Source organism: Triturus cristatus, chromosome 6, assembly GCF_964204655.1.
Source record: "Triturus cristatus chromosome 6, aTriCri1.1, whole genome shotgun sequence".
Taxonomy (NCBI): Eukaryota; Metazoa; Chordata; class Amphibia; order Caudata; family Salamandridae; genus Triturus; species Triturus cristatus.
The window spans coordinates 45,220,758-45,240,048 of NC_140589.1; the positions used below are offsets into that span (position 1 = coordinate 45,220,758).

The 19,291-nt window shown below is 48.2% G+C and overlaps 1 protein-coding gene across 1 annotated transcript in view; it reads left to right on the forward strand.

The window, feature by feature from the left end:
* Nucleotides 1-19,291, forward strand: part of KCNK17 (potassium two pore domain channel subfamily K member 17) — a 228,545-nt gene that overhangs the window by 55,306 nt on the left and 153,948 nt on the right. Inside the window, exon 2 of the mRNA XM_085610236.1 lies at nt 5,390-5,504. Coding sequence (XP_085466362.1) covers nt 5,390-5,504 — 115 coding nt within the window. The remainder of the gene's footprint in view (nt 1-5,389; nt 5,505-19,291) is intronic.

Below are 19,291 nucleotides of genomic sequence, written 5' to 3' on the forward strand. Positions count from 1 at the left end.
AAAGCATGCATATTATAACATATTAAAAATGTATACAAATACTGTTTTTATTTTAGTTTATTTAAACAGTTCATTGATACAACTTTCTTTCAAGATGTCTGGGCTTTTTGAGTTGGGTATGTATGTGGGACTGTACAGAGGTAATCCTGCTGTCCTAGAGATAGGAGTCTGAAATAACAAAAGTAGGGCTTTCCAGCAACCAGGCAGTGGATACACTAGAATTGTTTTGGCATCCTGTTTCCCTTCCTTTGAAGTGCACCCCAGTGTTATATGTAAAACCTAGAGACAGAGGTCTGGTAGGACAAAACAGGTCCTTCAGAAACCACACAATGGATACACAAGAATGATCTTGGTATGCTTTTTTGCCTTTTAAGTGCACCCCAAAGTGTTGTATGTGAACCCAGCAGACCTGCCCAGCAAGCTTTGACACCCAAGCTGGATTTTACACTGTAAAATCAAAAAGGATGCTCACAGCCGTCCCCCTTCATGTTGTGTGATGTGCAGAGGAGTCAGTCATATTTGCACTTTTGGTCAGCCTTTTATTTGCTCCTGGGCGGAATTTCACAACTTTTTCACACCTATTCAAGTTTAATTACTGGCTTGCAGACGTTTGAGAGCAAATGCAAATTAGCCTGCAGGAACATTCCCCAGGGAAAAGGTAAAATTTTAAATGCTACTTGTCCTTAAAAATTGAATTAAAATTCATTGATTTGGATTTTAATAACTGTCAACAATAGTTGTTTAATTATTTTTCTAGCTAGTCCCATTCCTGAGATAAAGTATTAGAATTTTAATCTGTACTCTGGTTTTCTACATAGGACTGCTAGAACTGTCACACACAAAAAAAATCTTTTGGATGCTAGTCACTGCAAGAACATGTAAACATTACATTTCTACGTGCCCTACTTTTAAATATCACTCACTCATATCCAGTCTTGTGGATTCAAAGGTTTACATTGGGGTGATTTATTAGTATCTATAAGGTAGGTTTTGGCTTGTCAAATTGCACTTTTTACACTCAATCAATCAATCAATCAATCAAGGCATTTATACAGCGCACTACTCACCCAGAGGGTCTCAAGGCGCTTGGGGGGGGGGGGGTGGGGTGCCGCTACTGCTCGAACAGCCAGGTCTTGAGCTTCTTCCTGAAGGAGAGGTGGTCTTGGGTCAGACGAAGGTCGGGAGGGAGGGTGTTCCAGGTCTTGGCGGCCAGGTAGGAGAAGGACCTTCCTCCAGTTGTTGCTCTTCGGATGCGGGGGACGGCAGCGAGGGCGTGGTTGGTCGATCGGAGGTGGCGTTTGGGAGCGTAGAAGTTGAGGCGGTTGTTGAGGTAGCTCGGGCCTTGGTCGTGTAGGGCTTTGTGTGCGTGGGTGAGGAGACGGAAGGTGATTCTCTTGTTGACGGGGAGCCAGTGCAGGTCTCTCAGATGTCCGGAGATGTGGCTGCGTCGGGGGATGTCGAGGATGAGTCTGGCTGAGGCGTTCTGGATCCGCTGGAGTCTCTTCTGGAGCTTGGCGGTGGTTCCGGCGTAGAGGGTGTTGCCGTAGTCCATTCGGCTGGTGACGAGTGCCTGGGTGACCGTCTTCCTGGTCTCGGTGGGGATCCACCGGAAGATCTTCTGTAGCATGCGCAGGATGTTAAAACAGGACGCGGAGACGGCATTGACTTGTCTGGTCATGGAGAGGGAGGGGTCCAGGATGAAGCCCAGGTTGCGTGCGTGGTCTGTCGGTTTCGGTGCGGTGCCCAGGGCGGGGGGCCACCAGGAGTCGTCCCAGGCGGAGGGCGAGGAGCCCAGGATGAGGACTTCCGTCTTGTCTGAGTTCAGTTTCAGGCGGCTGGTCGTCATCCACTCGGCTACGTCTTTCATCCCTTCGTGGAGGTTGGTTCTGGCAGTGGCGAGGTCGTTGGTCAGGGAGAGGATCAGCTGGGTGTCGTCGGCGTAGGAGATGATGTTGAGGTTGTGTTGGCGTGCGATGGCCGCAAGGGGGCTCATGTAGACGTTGAAGAGGGTGGGGCTGAGCGAGGAGCCCTGGGGGACGCCGCAGATGACTTCCGTGGCTGCAGATCTGAACGGTGGTAGGCGGACTCTCTGTGTCCTTCCAGCGAGGAAGGAGATGATCCACTCCAGTGCCTTCTCCTGGATTCCGATGTTACTGAGGCGCTGCACTAGGGTGCGGTGGCAAACAGTGTCGAACGCTGCGGAGAGGTCTAGGAGGATGAGGGCCGCAGTTTCACCGTTGTCCAGCAGGGCTCGGATGTCATCGGTGGCAGCGATGAGGGCGGTCTCGGTGCTGTGGTTGGCTCGGAAGCCGGATTGTGAGGGGTCGAGGGATCCATTCGTCTCGAGGAAGGCGGCCAGCTGCTTGTTGACTGTCTTCTCGATGACTTTGGCTGGAAACGGGAGGAGCGAGATGGGGCGGTAATTCTTGAGTTCGGTGGGGTCCGCTGTTGGTTTCTTTAGTAGAGCGCTGAGTTCGGCGTGCTTCCAGCTCTCAGGGAAGGTGGCGGTGTCGAAGGAGGTGTTGATGATGTCCCGCAGGTGGGGTGCGATGACAGCGTCGGCCTTGTTGAAGACGTGGTGGGGGCAGGGGTCGGTCGGAGATCCGGAGTGGATAGAGTTCATCGTGCAGATGGTGTCTTCTGTGTTGATCTGGGTCCAGGCGCTGAGGGTGGTGGTGGGGGGCGTTGGTGCGGTCGTGGGGAGCGTTGTTTGTGGGCCGAAGCTGTTGTGTATGTCAGCGATCTTGTTGTGGAAGTAGGAGGCGAGGGAGTTGCAGAGGTCTTGTGACGGGGTGATGTCGTTGTTTCCGGCGTTGGGGTTGGAGAGCTCTTTCATGATGTTGAAGAGTTCCTTGCAGTTGTGCGCGTTGTTGTCCAGCCGGTCCTTGAATGCTGTTTTCTTGGTGGCGTGGATCAGTTGATGGTGCTTCCGGATGGCGAGCTTGAAGGTGGTCATGTTGTATGGTGTTGGCTCCCTTCTCCAGGCTTTCTCGAGGGCTCGGCAGTTCTTCTTGGAGCTCTTGAGTTCGTCGATGAACCATGGGGCCTTCTTGCTGCCGGGTCTGCTAGGCGGGGTCTTCAATGGGGCGCAGTCGCTGATCCACTTCGTGAGGTTGTCGGCGGCCTGGCTGGGGTTCGCTGAGCTGGCGGGAGGGTGCTGGCTCAGGGAAGCGGCGAGTTGGTCTGCTGTGATCTTGTTCCAGTTTCTTCGGGCAGCCTGTTGCTGGTGGTGGTGGATCGTGGATCTTCTGAAGGTGAAGTGGACGCAGCTGTGGTCCGTCCAGTGGAGTCCGGTGGCGTGGCTGAAGCCGATGTCCTTGCTGGAAGAGAAGACAGCGTTGAGTGTGTGTCCGGCGAGGTGGGTGGGGGTGGTCACCAGCTGCTTGAGTCCGAGGTTGGCGAGGTTGTCGAGTAGGGTGGTGGTGTTGCGGTCGTTGTTGTTCTCCAGGTGGAAGTTGATGTCCCCCAGGAGGATGTAGTCAGCGGAGGGGAGGGCGTGCGGGCTGATGAAGTCGGCGATGTCTTCGCTGAATTGTGTGCGTGGACCCGGGGGTCGGTAGATGAGGGTGCCTCTGAGGGTGGTCTTGGGGTCCGTGTGGATCTGGAAGTGCAGGTGTTCGGCGGTTGTCAGGGTGTCGTCGGTGTTGGTTGTGATGCGGATGGTGTCCCTGTAGATGATGGCGATCCCTCCTCCCGTCTGGTTGTCGCGGTCTCTTCGGGTGATCTTGTAACCCTCTGGGATGGCGATGTCGGGCGCTGAGGAGTCGTTCATCCAGGTTTCCGTGAGGAAGGTGACGTCAGGAGCTGTGGTGTCGAGGAGGTTCCAGAGCTCGATGGCGTGTCTGTGGACGGAGCGGGTGTTGAGTAGGATGCACTTGAGGTGGTTGCTGCTGGTGTTCGGCTTGGCGGGTGCTGGTGCGGGGCTGAACCGGATGCAGGTGAACTTGCAGGCGAGGCAGCTGAAGGGTCCGTGGGTTCGTCTCGGGGTGGCTCGGTAGCATCCCGGGATTCGGCCGGTGTTGAGTGCGTTGAGGGTGGCGGCGTCGTACGTCCGGTGGGTGGGCTGGGGTCTGCGGGGGCCAGGGGTGCTGGCACTGGGCGCGGTCCAGGCGCGGACGGGCGCAGACGGGCTTACCTTTGGCGTACCTTCGGCGCTCAATCGGTGCTCCCGCTGCGCGCGGTCGCTCTGGGGACGTCATAAGTAAGGAGCCGGGAGGGAGGGTCAGCTGGGTGGCGGGAGCGGGGCGGCGAATGGGAGGGCACGTGGGCGTGGCCGCCGTGGCCAGCGGCGGGAAAACGGATCAGCTGGGCAGCGGCGTGCGGGCTGAAGCAGGCAGGCAGGAGGCGGCGGAGTCAGCAGGGCAGCGAGCAGCGAGCAGGCAGAGGTGGCAGGAGGGAGAGGAGCGACGGAGCTCAGAAGTTGAGCGGTCACACTCTGAGGGCGACTGCGGTCCCCTTAAGTAAGGAGCCGGGAGGAAGGGTCAGCTGGGTGGCCTGCGAAAGTCTGGTTACGATTGTAGGCCTGAAGCGATGTCTGCACAGCCACTGTAGTGGGTTGCACAATAGGTGGTGGAGTCCACTATAGGCATTTATCTTCCAGACCCTGGGTACATCTTGTACCCTATACTAGGATATTTTAGCTAAGTTAACTTTACCAGTTAGAAATATGTTAAATCAACTACGTTTAACGAGGAAGCACAGATACTTTACGACAGGTTCGCAGGATTAAAGTGTACAGACCTCTAAAGCCAGGACAAATATAGGGTCCAGCAAAAGGGAGAGAATATGGGGTGAAAAAACGGAAAAAGGCAGATGTCATACATCCTCCCACCCCGTGGTCCTTTTTTGTATTTTACACATTTGTGCTAAAAAAAAGTTTAAATTTTTTTTAACCGATCCCACTGCCATCCATCATCTTGGATAAGTAAAAAAAACAAAGCAAATGGCACCCATGTTATTCCATTGGCCGTATGAGTTTTCATGCATGTGCGCGTGTTCGTCATCACACAGGTATGCGCCTTTGGAAATATGCAACTGTTAGCAGAGGTTGCGTCATCATACCTTTACATTTTTTTTTGCCAGTGCTGCACAGCATCGGGAAAAAGTGTGCTTCCTTTTTCCTTGATATTATATAGCATCGCCAAAAGGCACTGGCAAAACCAATAGGTCGTAGAGGCGAGACCTATGGCTTTGCCAATGCTCGTTACCTTTACTAACACTTAATGCATCTACATTGACGAGGGATAGTCTGACACATACTTTTGTACCTTCTATTCCAACGTTTATTGACTCACTATGAATGACTTTCAAAGTGTTGTATTACTCAATTCTTGCATGCTTAGGTGTTCTCTGGGCCTTCATATATATTCCTATATCCTTCCTCCTATAGGGTATCATTGAAGCCTACAAGCACGGCATCACTATTGACAAAAACACTACGACGATGGGCAAATGGAAGTTTGAAGGCTCGTTCTTCTTCTCTGTCACTGCCATAACAACGATTGGTAGGTGTCTCCACGATTCACAGCTTGGTGGTCCTGCCTCCACTTTATGATCAAAGTGAAATATGTATTGAAGCTATTTCCCATTGTGCCAATAGTTGTTATCAAAGCCATGTCCGGGTGCGTCCACCATGTTTATCAAAGCCATTCTATAAAGCATATATAGCATATATTAAATCTGTGAGTCACAAAGTCAGTAGTATATGTTAAAACCATTCTTTACAGATTCAATATTATGTGAAAAAGCCACGTTTCAGAGTCAATATTATGCATCCAAGCTATGTTTCAGAGAGTCAGCAGTAAATATCTAAGCAATTCTTCAAAGTCAATAGAATGTATGAAAGTCATGCTTCAGAGAGTCAACAGAAAATATCAGATCCATGCTTCAATTAGTCAATACTATTTATCAAATTCATGCTTCCGATGTTCCATGGTATTCCTCAAAGCCATGCTGCAGAGAGTCAATAGTATATATCAAAGCCATGCTTCAGAGAGTCAATAGTATGCATTAAAGCCATGCTTCGGAGAGTCAATAGTATGCGTCAAAGCCATACTTCAGAGAGTCAATAGTGTGCGTCAAAGCCATGCTGCAGAGAGTCAATAGTATATATCAAAGCCATGCTTCAGAGAGTCAATAGTATGCATTAAAGCCATGCTTCGGAGAGTCAATAGTATACGTCAAAGCCATACTTCAGAGAGTCAATAGTGTGCGTCAAAGCCATGCTGCAGAGAGTCAATAGTATGTATCAAAGCCATGCTTCAGAGAGTCAATAGTATGTATTAAAGCCATGCTTCGGAGAGTCAATAGTGTGTATCAAAGCCATGCTTCAGAGAGTCAATAGTATGTATCAAAGCCATGCTTTGGAGAGTCAATAGTATGCATCAAAGCCATACTTCAGAGAGTCAATAGCATACATCAAAGCCATACTTCAGAGAGTCAATAGTATGTGTCAAGGCCATACTTCAGAGAGTCAATAGTATGCGTCAAAGCCATACTTCAGAGAGTCAATAGCATACATCAAAGCCATACTTCAGAGAGTCAATAGTATGCGTCAAAGCCATGCTTCAGAGAGTCAATAGTGTGTATCAAAGCCATGTTTCAGAGAGTCAGTAGTATGTGTCAACGCCATGCTTCAAAGAGTCTATAATATGTTTTAAAGCCATGCTTTAGAGAGTCAATAGTATGCATCAAAGCCATGTTTCAGAGAGTCAGCAGTTCATATCTAAGCAATCCTTCATGCTTCAGCGAGTCATTAGTATATATAAAAGTCATGCTTCATAGTGTCTATAGAAAGTATCAAAGTCATACATCAAAGGGTCAAATACTGCGTATCAAAGCCATACCTCAGAGGTCCCATGATAATCCTCAAAGTCATGCTTCAGAGAGTCAGTAGTACATATATAAGCAATGCTTCAGAGAGTCAATAATATACATGAAAATCATTCTTCAGAGAATCGATAGAAAGTATCAAAGCCATGTTTCAGAAAGTTAAACTATATCTATCAAAGCCATGCTTCAGCGTGTCAATAGCATGTGTCAAATCCATGCTTAAGAGAGTCGGTAGTGTGTGTCAAACCATGTTCGAGGGAGTCAATAGTATGTATCAAAGCCAAGCCAAGCTTTAGAAGGTCAGTCAGACATATAAAAAGGCGTGCTTCAGAAAGTCAATAGTGTGTATCAAAGCCACGTTTCAGGCTTCCATTCCTTATTGCTCCTGGGAGTCGGTGTTATCTTTGGAAGACAATAGTTAGCATTGAAGGTATACTATAGAGAATTTTTAGAATCAAAGCCATTCTCAAGAGCATTAATAGTATGTATCAAAGTCAGGTTTCAGGCCCCCATAGTATATATCAACACCATTCTGCAAAGAATTAACAGTTACTGAAGCACCGGGTCAGAGATTCTATGGTTAGTTTTAGAGGGTTCATAGTAAGTTTCAAAGGAATGCTCCAGAGAGTCAACATTATGGAGCTGATTACGAGTTTGGTGGTCCGATGGACCGCTGCAGCTGCGGTCCAACTGCCGTATTACAAGTTGGGCGGTCGGACCCCCATGAGACCACTGCTGATCCCTGCCAGTCTTGCAGTGGTCCGAGCCCGCAGTATAGCTCATGCTGCGGCACCACCAAGCATATTATGAGTTTCCTCAACGCCACAGTTTTCATGGCGGTGAGCCCGCCATAAAAAGTGTGAAGTTAGGAAACTAACTGTTGCTTCAAGGCTAGGGGATGCATGCACCTCCAGTTCCTGCACGCATGGAGCTATGGTGATCCCATTGCAGTGCCTTTGTAAGGCTCAGATATGAGCCTTTGAAAAGCACCACCGTGAAGCCGCCACCGCAGGACACGCACAACCTGTATTTCAATCAGAATACTTCGGACGGCCAGACTACTGGTTTGACGGTTTTGGAGTGTGGTGCTGGCATGACAGCCCGCTCCAAGACCTCAAACTAGTAATCAGGCCCTATGTCTTGAAGCTGTGATTCAGAGGACCATTAGAGTATTTCGAAGATCTGCATCAAAGCCACGCTCCAGGGAGTCAATATTATGTCTCCTAGATGTGATTCAGAGGACCAGCAATTCATGCCAAAGATCTGCATCAAAGCCACTCTCCAGAGTGTGAATATTATGTCTCAAAGCTGTGATTCAGAGGACCAGTAGAGTAAGTCGAAGATCTGCATCGAAGCCACGCTCCAGAGAGTCAATATTATGTCTTGCAGCTGTGATTCAGAGGACTAGTAGAGTAATGTGAGAAGTTGGCCTGATATATGCTGTCCACTAGTTCTAGTGGGCACCTTGTATCAGTCCAAACAACCCCTTATGGTGAATAGGTTAAAGACAACCTTTATTGAAAGCTATCCTAGTGGTAGCTATGGAGAGCAGCCTTCAGGCTAAGTCTTGAAGGAATGTAAAGCAGCTTGTTTTACCAGTCTATCATCTCTTGAATGACCAAATGAAAGGACAACCACACCAGGTATATATGTAAAATATATGTATTTAAGATAAAACACACCCCTCTAGTCTCTTCATGAGACTGGAGTTCAAAGTACTTAAGTTACAAGTTAGCAATCAACAGTAATAGCAGAAATACACGTTTGGGCCCTAGGGGCGTACCAAACTATATACCAATAAAGTGTGTGAACACAGCCGCGGGTTCCCGTTAGCTTCTATGGGCAATGTCGCAGTTGGAAATTTAAAGATTAGGGACACTTAGAATCGAGTCAGGAGCAAACCCTGTTGGACTTAGGAAGTTCTAGGGCTAGCACCCACGAGAGCACCGGAGTACTCGTGTTACCTCACCCAGGGAAGCTGGCGGCATAGGTGTCTTTTGGTGTCGGGTCGCGTCGTTGATTTCAATGGAAGCTGGCGAAGAAGTGCTGCTGCCGTGAAGAGGAGAAGTGTCCGAAGTGATCCAAGCCTGGATCTAGGATAGAAGGAACCAGAAAGCAGAGGGGACAGAGTCTGGGTCACTTACCAGTGACCAAGGGCACGGTAGACCAATGCCCACATTTGTCGGGTGCTTCAGGTGAGTTGATGGGTGTCTTGACTCTTCAGCCACGAGGTCGAGGAGGTGCCAATGATGACCAGGAGCTGGATTCGAGCTGTCCCACGAAGTCTGTCGAGTGCTGCGGTGTCGGCCACCAGATTGGACCCAACAAGCCTTGGCAACGGCAAGTCACTTGGATTCAGAGAGAGGACGTCGGTTCAGACCAGCAAGGTCTGGGGGACTCACCCAGCGAGGGTAAGTCGGGGCACGTCTGGAGCAGCCAGGAAAGCCCAATCAGAAGAGGAGTTGCCTTCGTGGGGACCCACTGGCCAACGGGCTAGCAATCGCGAAGGAGCCTCGAGCGGTCGCACTGGAAACTGGCCCACGGGTCACTCGTGGAGTGGAGGCCAGAAATCTTCAGTGCAGGAGATGCTCAAGGCTGGGGCTACTCAGAGCCCAAAGCACAACTTCGAGGAAAACCAGGAAGATGATGTTGCTGCAAAAGTTCACGGCGCCCAGGGGTCACGGTTCCACATCACCCACGATAGCCACGGGCCTCAGCTTTGCTGTGGACTCAGGGTAGCCTCGGGGAAGTCTGGAAATCCACCTCTGGTGATGCAAAGACTTCGGCGTCCGGCGTGAGCTTCAGCGATGCAGACCGGTCAGTTGCTTCTTTGGTGCCTGCCGAGCAGGGGAGTCACTCCTTGACGCCCAGGGAGATTTCTACAGTCCCGTGTGTGTGGCAGAGGCATCCATTTTGTGATGCCAGGGCTGTAGAAAGTCCAACCAGGTTAGACCAGTGTGAACATGTCTCTCCCTCTAGAAGGGTGGAATGCTACCCCCGCCACCAGAACTGGCGGGGGCGGGGGGTAGTATTACAAAGCGTTTGACACCAAACACGACATGTTTCCGTGCAGCCATCCCAAAGTTAGCATTTACCACGAGGTTATAATGCACTTAAGAGTATATGGTCAGGCTGCACCACAAACAGTATCAGAGGAGGTGCTCGGAACGCTGCAGAGGGGCTCTGCTCATGCAGGGGCACCCTCTCACATAAAAACCAAGCACTCTGCCTTCAGGATTGTTAAGGCCTGCCATAGGAGTGACTTATAGGTTTTATATGTGTGTGCAATGGTAGTGATTTAGGTAGCCTATACCACTTTAAGGGGTTAAGCACCACCTTACCCAGACTGCAGTAGCAGACCTGTGGTGTCATTTTGGAATGCTTCCCAGGGGTGGCATAATACATGCTTCAGCCCCTGGTAGGCCTCTGAGGTACCTATGCCCTAGGTACATAGTATACCATATACTAGGGGTTTATAAGGCACTCCAGAATCCAATTAGATATGTACCTAATGTACATGGAAACCATTTTAGAGAGGAAGCAGCTAGGCTGGGGTCCTGATTAGCAGGGCCACAGCCAGACTAAGGTCGAAAAACAGTGAAACACCAGCAAAAAGTGGGGGTACCCATGTGAAGCAGATCCTACTCTCCTACAAGTAAGTCGAAGATCTGTATCGAAGCCACCTTTAGAGAGTCAATATTATGTCTTGAAGCTGTGATTTAGAGGACCAGCAGTGTAAGTTGAAGATCTGCATCAAAGCCACCTTTAGAGAGTCAATATTATGTCTCGTAGCTGTGATTCAGAGTACCAGTAGAGTAAGTCGAAGATCTGCATCAAAGCCACGTTCCAGGGAGTCAATATTATGTCTCGTAGCTGTGATTCAGAGGACCAGCAATTCATGTCAAAGGTCTGCATCAAAGCCACGCTCCAGAGAGTCAATATTATGCCTCAAGGCTGTAGTTTAGATAGTCAATGGTCAATAATGTGCAGTGAAGGTATGCCTTAGAAAATCAATAGTATATATGGGAGCAGGTTCAAGAGCATAATAGTATGTTTCAAAGCCATGTTCCAGAGTCAGTATAAAGTCTCAAAGCTTAACTTCAGAGGATCAATAGTGTGTAACGAAGAAATGCATCTAAGCCATGCTCTAGAGGGTTAATAACATGTATGGGAGTTATGCTGGAAAGCCTCTATAGCATGTATCGGGACCTTACTTTAGCGTGCGCATGGTATGCTCGGTAGCCAAGCACTTGAGGTTCTATAGTGAATTTCAAAGCCATGTTTCTGAGAAGCAATATTATCGCAATGCACAATGATGAAGTAGCATGCAGAGAGTCTGCTGTATGTTCTCAAGTCATGCTTCGATTAGCCTAGGGTGTATGCCCCAGCTTTTTGCTTTTATTGGATACCTAGAGTCTGGATTTATTGATATGTTTAAGATTACGTTGTTCTTGAGGCCTGCAGAACCTGCTATTCTAAAGGCCATATTAGCAATCCTAGAAAGGAATAATTGCAAGATATACATATATAATAGTCAAGCGAATTATCATATAAGTATGCTTACCTCCACACAGTACTCAACAGCCATCAGCATCTTTCAGTTCTCCTGGAGTCAAGGCGTCGGAGGTGCTCACCCACACTTCAGTTTGTCAAATACATTACTGTGCAAACTCAACATTCTGGTGGCATAGGAGAAGCGGTAAGTGTGCCACAACCCAGATACACCAGAGTTTCGTGTCCATCACCACTGGCTCATTAGAAAATTTAGATATCGAAAGGGGCAATGTATGGCAGTCACCATTGTCTGAGAGATCAAGTAAGAATGCATCCTAGGCTCGCGTTGTTTCTGGACGGCACATCATCACAGCCTACGACTTGAGAGCAATGTTTTCAGCCACAACCCATTATGTTGCATTTCCTTTCCAACTTGTGACACGTGGGGCAATAGTAGGCTGCCAGGCCATCGCACATTAGGTTACAACCATGGCTAAGTCAAAGTAGTTACATTTCAACTGTTCCTTCTTAGTCCACAGCATTATGCTGGGTGGTCAAGTTTCAAGTTTAGATAAGGTAAATCTTCCAATTACAAAAGCTAATTTCTCTGGTCACAGTCCTCCAAAAGGCTCCAAGACTGGGGAAGTCCAAACCATATGGTAGGATTCAGCAGTATCAGCAGCACATCTAGAACATTCATCAGAGGTATTAGACTACATTTTAAGGAGGCAATCGTGTCACTTTTGCCCGATTAACATAATTCAGCTGCAGTCATTTGAAAGCATTCTTAGAGACCCATGTTTTATGCTCCCTATTGTGAGAAGAAGGTCTGGTATATGCTGTCCACTAGTTATAGTGGGCACCTTGTACCAGTCCAAACAACCCTTATTGATGATTAGGTTAAAGACAACCTGTACTGAAAGCTATCCTAGTGGCAGCTATGGAGAGCAGCCTTCAGGCTAAGTCTCGAAGGAATGTAAAGCAGCTTGGCGTACCAGAATATAACCTCCTGAATGACCAAATGAAAGGAGAAACACACAAGGTATATATATAAAATATATGTATTTATTACTAAACACGCTCTACTAATCTCTTAATGAGATTAGAAAGCAAGGCACACAATATTACAGTCCTAAAACGACAGTAGATAGCACAATATACAATGGGCCCCAGGGGAAGACCATACCATATATTAAGAAAGTGGTATAAGAACCACGACTTGACTAGATACAGTGCCTAGAGCACGTAGAATCGCTGTGACCCCAAGGAACCACCCAAGGTAGTGACACAGGGGACCCACGGGGGATGCGTGCAGTGTGAGACCACAGCCGCGAGCTCCGTACATTCCTATGGGAAAGTTGCGGTTGGAATTTTAAAGAAATAGGACACTTAAGGAGAGGACTTAGAGCAAACCCTTTTTGACTTAGAAGGTTATAAGGCCAGCACCCATGTGAGCACTGGAGTACTCGTGTTACCTAACCCAGGGAATCCGGGTGCGTAGGTGTCAAATTGTGTTTGGAATCTTCGCTGTTTTCAATGGCGAGTTGCTGCAAAGTTCTGCTGCCGTGGAAAGGAAAAGTTTCTGCTGTGATCCAAGCCTAGATCGAAGATGAGACGAACATGAAAGCAGAGGGGACAGAGTCTGGGTCACTTGCCAGTGGCCAGGGGCACGATAGACGAATGCCCACTGATGTCGGGTGTTTCAGGTGCGATGAGGTGCAGCTTGACTCCACTGCGACGGGGACCTGGTGACGTCGACGATGACCACAGTCCACAGGCGAGCTGTCCCACGAAGGATGTCGAGTGCTGGGGGGGGTCGTGTCCGGATTGGAGACCAACAAGCCTTGGCAACGGCAACCCACGGGGTGATAGTAAAAAGGCTTCGGTGTAGACCAACAAGGTCCTGTGGACTTTCCAAGTGATGGAGAGTCAGGGCACGTCTGGAGCAACCAGGTAAGTCCACTGAAAGTTAAAGTACCTTTCTCAGGGACCCACAAGTCGACGGTCAAGGGACGCGAATGGACCTGGAGAGGAATCACTCAATACCAGCCCACAGGCTACTCGTGGAGTGTAGGCCAGTATTCTTCAGTGGAATCACTGCTCGGGGTCTGGACTACAAGTAGCCCAAAGCACAGCCTCAAGGATCGCGAAAAAGCATATGCTGCTGCAAATGTGTACGGTGTCCAGGGGTTCGGGTTGCACGGTCTCCATGAGGGCTTTGGATCTCAGGTTTGTTGAGAGCATGGATCGGCCTCGGGGAAGCTTGAAAACCCACCTCCTGTGTTGCAAAGTCTTCGGAGTCCTTCAGGAGCTACATAGTTGCAAACCAGACAGATGTGTCTTTGGTGTCTGCCTTGCAGGGGAGTAACTCCTTTACTCCAAGGTAGATCCTTTGGTCATCCAACGTTGTGTAGATAGGTGAAGTTCTGGGATTCTGTAGCAGATTTTCGTCCAGGTAAATCTAAAGTCCTGTAGCCAGGGGTTCCTACTTTATACCCAAGGAAGGGGTGGGGCAAACTGAAGTACTGGGTATTTTTGACCCAGCGGTGCAGGGGCACACACCCTATGACTTCTGGGTTCACCCTGTTCCAGACCTACAGAAACACAGAGTCTTCTGGGTGAAGTCAAAGATCGTTTATTGGCTGCAGACCAATTACAGGTATCCTAGAAGTACAACAGCGTGTATGTTCTCAGGAGACTGCTGAAAATCATAGAAACGGACTTCATCTTAAATACGCTTTTCCCTGCCTCAAGCATAGATTCCTAGGTTTTATGATACGGTAATAAACAAGTGTACATTACAAAGAAAAGGCAGAGTCATGATGACCATCCCACATTCCAGTTCGGCCAGTCCACAATGATTTACACAGTAAGGTTCAGATCCCACATTTGATATCAATAGGCCCCAATAAAACACGGGCAGCTCCTGTTTTGGGAAGCAAGTCATAAAGCAGGAACAGTCAGGTATGAAAGAGATTAGCCGGAGGCTCGTGTAGAATGAAAGGGTTTTATGACGGGTCAAACCCTGATGCTAATCACAGGTGGACGGAGGAAGGGGCGCTCGTGAGACCAGTTTGACCTGGGGCAGCAGAGCCAGCTGTCCAGGTCACAGAGAAGTCACGGGAAAGCACATGTACTGTGGGGCCCGTATTTGCTCCATTATAGCCTATGTGAGGGCAATGACAAGATGGCCACCGCTTCCAAAATGGAACCCGCGTAGCGAAGCAGAATTACGTGTACACAGTGCATTCATAGCTAGAACGATATATAAAGCATTCGTACATGCCGCATTAACCATTTGCGGTTTGCTAATACCAGGATAGACAGGGGTAGGACCCTGTCCCCTACGCGGTCCCGAATATTAAAGTACGACAGACCCTCCTTTTGCCCTTACATAGGCAATCACTATACTCATCTTAATCCGAGTCCAGGTCGATGTTCACGAAGTCATGGAGATGTTGCTGTAGCATCATCCTATTACTTAGCTCGTCCCTCGATACAGGTTTCCTTACACATAAGGTAGCACAGAGGCCACATATCGCAGGAGCACACTGTATGCACAGACAGAACAGGAAAAGAATGGCTAAGATCATTCCAATGACCATCAGAACTTTCCAACCCCAGGCAGATATCAGTTCCCAGAACCACCCCATCAGTGACCAGTCTCCCTTATCCACGTGTATGGATTCAGATATTTTATGGAGTTTGGAGATGGCTTGATAGACTGTTGGAGCGTTATCTGGTATGAAAATGCAACAACTGGATTGAATAACCTTACATACCCCCCCACGGTCTGCAAGAATAACGTCTAGAACCATGCGGTTCTGCAAAGTCATAAGGCGATCCGCTTGGAGCTCAGCTGTCAGATTACCAAGGGCACCAGCCGTTACATTAACAGTGGATTCAACCACACGTGTCAGTTGTCTCAGGTTCCTACTATTCACCATAGGTCCCCAAAACGGCAGGAAACCCAAGAAGAAGTCTCCCGCTTCCTGACCGGCAGTATCCTCCTTACTAATCACACCTCTCACAACTCTGGTCTTGTGATAATCAGAGGCAGCAGTAAATGTAGGCGGTAGCAGATTTGCAATATAACATGTGCCCGAGAAATCAGGGGGCAACCATGTATATGCTCGGTCATTGCAGATGAAATATGTGCCCTTGGCAGCTAAAAACGCAGGGGAAAACTGTGACGGGAAAGTGTACGTTTCAGTACAGTCACTTCTTCCCAGTTGAGCTCTAGGATTCTGACCATTACCCTGTAAGCAGAACCGACCCATGTGGGGTTCGACCCAGATTGGGGATGAGATTTTTCGCTGTCTTTCACCCAGACTAATACTATACCCCGTCGCGTTCCATCCTACATAAGGTCTCAATTCTTCTTTGGGAATGGATGAGTATGCATCAATATCCCTACTCATATCGGCAACTCCTTTCATCAAAGCCTTATTATTGGTGATAGGTCTGATGGAACGCGGTTGGCGAGGGGAGTACGTATCTAGAGCATAGAGAAACATGGTCTGGAATGCCCATGACGATCCATTGTAACTAAATGGCAGCACCAAATAAGGAATACCCTTGTTAATGGTATGTGGCATTAACCCACACACCCAGCAATTGGTCGTATTCATTACTAGTTGGTGCTGGTGCAAAAGCTGGATAAACGAGTTATTTACAAACTCTGATCGTCTGGTCTGTTCGTGCTCAGGCAGAGGGTGAAAAGAGTGAGAGGAGGCAGTAGAAAGAGGTATAGGCTGTACAGTGGGCGCAATGGTCTTTTGAGAGGAGAAAAACACAAATCCTACGATGAACATTATTATACTACACAGTGTAAATAGGCACAAAAATACGAAACATTTACTTTTTACAATTCTACATATCCTTGCTTTAAAGTTCATGTCCTCAACGGGTCTCTCCATCTTAAAAAACTCCATCCTCTAAACGGGCCGCTCGCGGCGGATGAGTTTCTTCTGCTAAGGAGTACGCCTGTCAGTCCAGGGAAACGCCCTAGACCAACCAGAACCGTTGACCTAACGTCTTCGGCCTGTACCCCAAAGTCTTGGCACCGTGACCCTGCGGCTGAACCTTGATGGTGGTTCGAAAAACAAAAATCAAGAAAGTCCTTCAGATGGGAGAGCCAAAAATGTCAAAAGAGGAAATAGTAAGGAAATCTTTATTTGTCCATGGGCCTTGGTCTCAAATTATAGCGGAGACGGCCGGGTGCTGTTTGGTCTTGGAACAAAAGTTCAGGCTCAGTGGTGTCCAGTCGATTTGATGGTGACACAGCTTCTTGCAGAATATTGTCACTCTCTTGGTCTGAAACTGTGCCTCTTATGCGTGCGTCACTGAATGGTACAAAACGAGGTACAATGTCTGCCTCAGAGTCGGCGATACCCTCCTGGACCCACTGGTCATATGGCAAAGGCAAGGGGACTACTTTGCAGTGGGTGCCATGGATCCAGTGCTTCTTCCCTCTTACTCGCACCGCTGATCTCGTTGATAAAAGCACAAGGTGAGGGCCGATCCAGCGAGGCTCGTCGTTGCTCTTGCGCTGGAAATTTCGGACCAGGACCCACGAGCCAGGGTTGATAGGGTGTCCAGGAGGTTCAGAAGCTTGGGGAAGAGTATCATGTACCTGTTGGTGCAAAACACGCAGTTTAACAGTCAAATCATACAGGTAATCGAGTAGTACTGGATGCTCAATCTCACTAAATTTCGTAGGCCTCGGTACACCCCATACGTTGGCCGGGCGGCCAAAAACCACTTCGTAAGGACTAAGTCCCACTCGTGAGTGTATGGTCATTCTGGTGGACAGGAGTGCTAAAGGCAGAGCATCAGGCCATTTAAAACCGGTGCTCGCCTGAATTTTGGCTAGCTTGAGCTTTAAGGCTCCATTGTAGCGCTCTACTAGTCCAGCTGATTGGGGGTGATTTGCAGCGTGGAACTTTTGCTTTATGCCTAAACCTTCACATACATTCTTCATCACTTTACCCACGAACTCACTTCCATTATCACACCACACCATTCTTGGCATTCCAAACCTAGGGAAAAATTCTTTCACAAGGGCTTTGGCTGTGGATAGGGCAGTGTTATCCTTCAGAGGATAGGCCTCTATCCATTTTGAGAAAGCACAAACAACCACCAGTACATATTTCAGGTTGTTGCATCTTTCCATGTGAATAAAGTCCAGCTGCAAAACTTCGAATGGACATGATGGGGGTGCAAAGTGACCAGCTGGAGTTGGGGTTCCCCTACCAGGGTTGTATTTCAAGCATACCATGCAATTCTTGACCACATTCTCTGCACACTTGGGAATTCCAGCATTCTGCCATACTGGAGCCAACAACTTACAAATTCCTTTCGTACTGATATGTGCCATTCCATGTGCCATAGTAACCACTGGGAGTACATATGCGTCAGGTAACAACCATCGCCTATGTTCTGTCAGATCAATCCAACAACCATTCTCATCCAACTTACCCATACTTTCTCTCCACTTGCTTAGCTCTTTCTCTGTAGCTTCAGCTTGAAGCGACTTCACACTCTCTATTGTGTTTTCACACATCCCAACATTATCTACCCATCTTGCGGGGCCTGCAACATACATTCTAGTCTTCACATTCTGTGCTGTTTCTTTCGCGGTCTCATCAGCAAACGCATTCCCACATCCAACATCATCTGTAACTTTCTTGTGCGCACTGCATTTCATGATCGCAACTTGCAACGGTAGGGTCAGTGACTCAAGGAGATCATTCACCAACTTGCCATTCTGAATTTTAGCTCCATGCGACGTCAGAAACCCACGCTCTTTCCACAGTCGCCCAAAATTATGAGCCACGCCAAAGGCGTACTGGCTATCTGTGTAAATATTTACTCTCATTCCTTCAGACAACACGCACGCTCTCGTGAGGGCGATTAATTCTGCTGCTTGGGCCGAATTATGTGGCACTCGTGCAGTTTCCACAACTGTGTGTAAAGTCGTGATAGCATATGCAGCAGTCGTGTCACCATTAGGGAGCTTGAAACACGAACCATCCACCCATAAAGTACCATCACACTGTCAAGGGAGTATCTTTTAGATCTACTCTCCCTTTCGTCTCTTCTTCCGTTCTGAACAAACAGTCATGTTGCTCAATCTCATCTGAGTCTGCTGGAATTGGCAATAACGTAGCTGGATTCAGCGTGTTGCATCTCTTTATGTGTATGTGATTTGCTAACAGTGTAAGCTCATAGCCTGATAATCGCGCACTAGTCAAGTGTTGTGTCTTGGTCCTATTTAATAATGTGTCTACAGCATGTGGAACCATAACGATCAATGTGTTGTCCATTACCAAACCAGCAGATTGTCGGATAGACATCGCTGCAGCAGCTGTCGCTCTCAGACAGCTTGGCAATGCCCTCGCTACAGGGTCCAAGGTTGATGAAAAATATGCGCATGGACGCGGTCTGTCGCCAAAGGGCTGTGTTAACACTGACAACGCACAACCATCTTTCTCGTGAACATACAACGTAAAAGGTTTGCTGTAGTCAGGAGTACCCAACACAGGAGCTGAGCACAATGCATTGCGCAATTCCAAAAAACTTTCCTGGCACTCTTCAGACCATGGAATAGGATTCGGTGTGTCTTTGCATGTTAAGGCTAACAAAGGTTTTGCCAACAAGGAAAAATTAGGAATCCAATGCCTACAGTATGAGGTAATGCCCAAGAAAGCACGTACTTCTCTCTGTGTTCTTGGCACACTCAACTGTGCAATGGCTTGAATTCTTTCTGGGGTCAGTTTCCTTCCCTCCTTCGACAAGAGATGACCTAAGTAGGTCACTTCTTGTCGACAATATTGCAGCTTAGAGAGAGACACTTTGTGATGGAAAGCAGATAAATGGCGCAACAATGACAATGTGGCTTCTTTACAGATCTTTTCAGTGTCCGCGGCGATCAGTAAATCGTCCACGTACTGAATCAGAATAG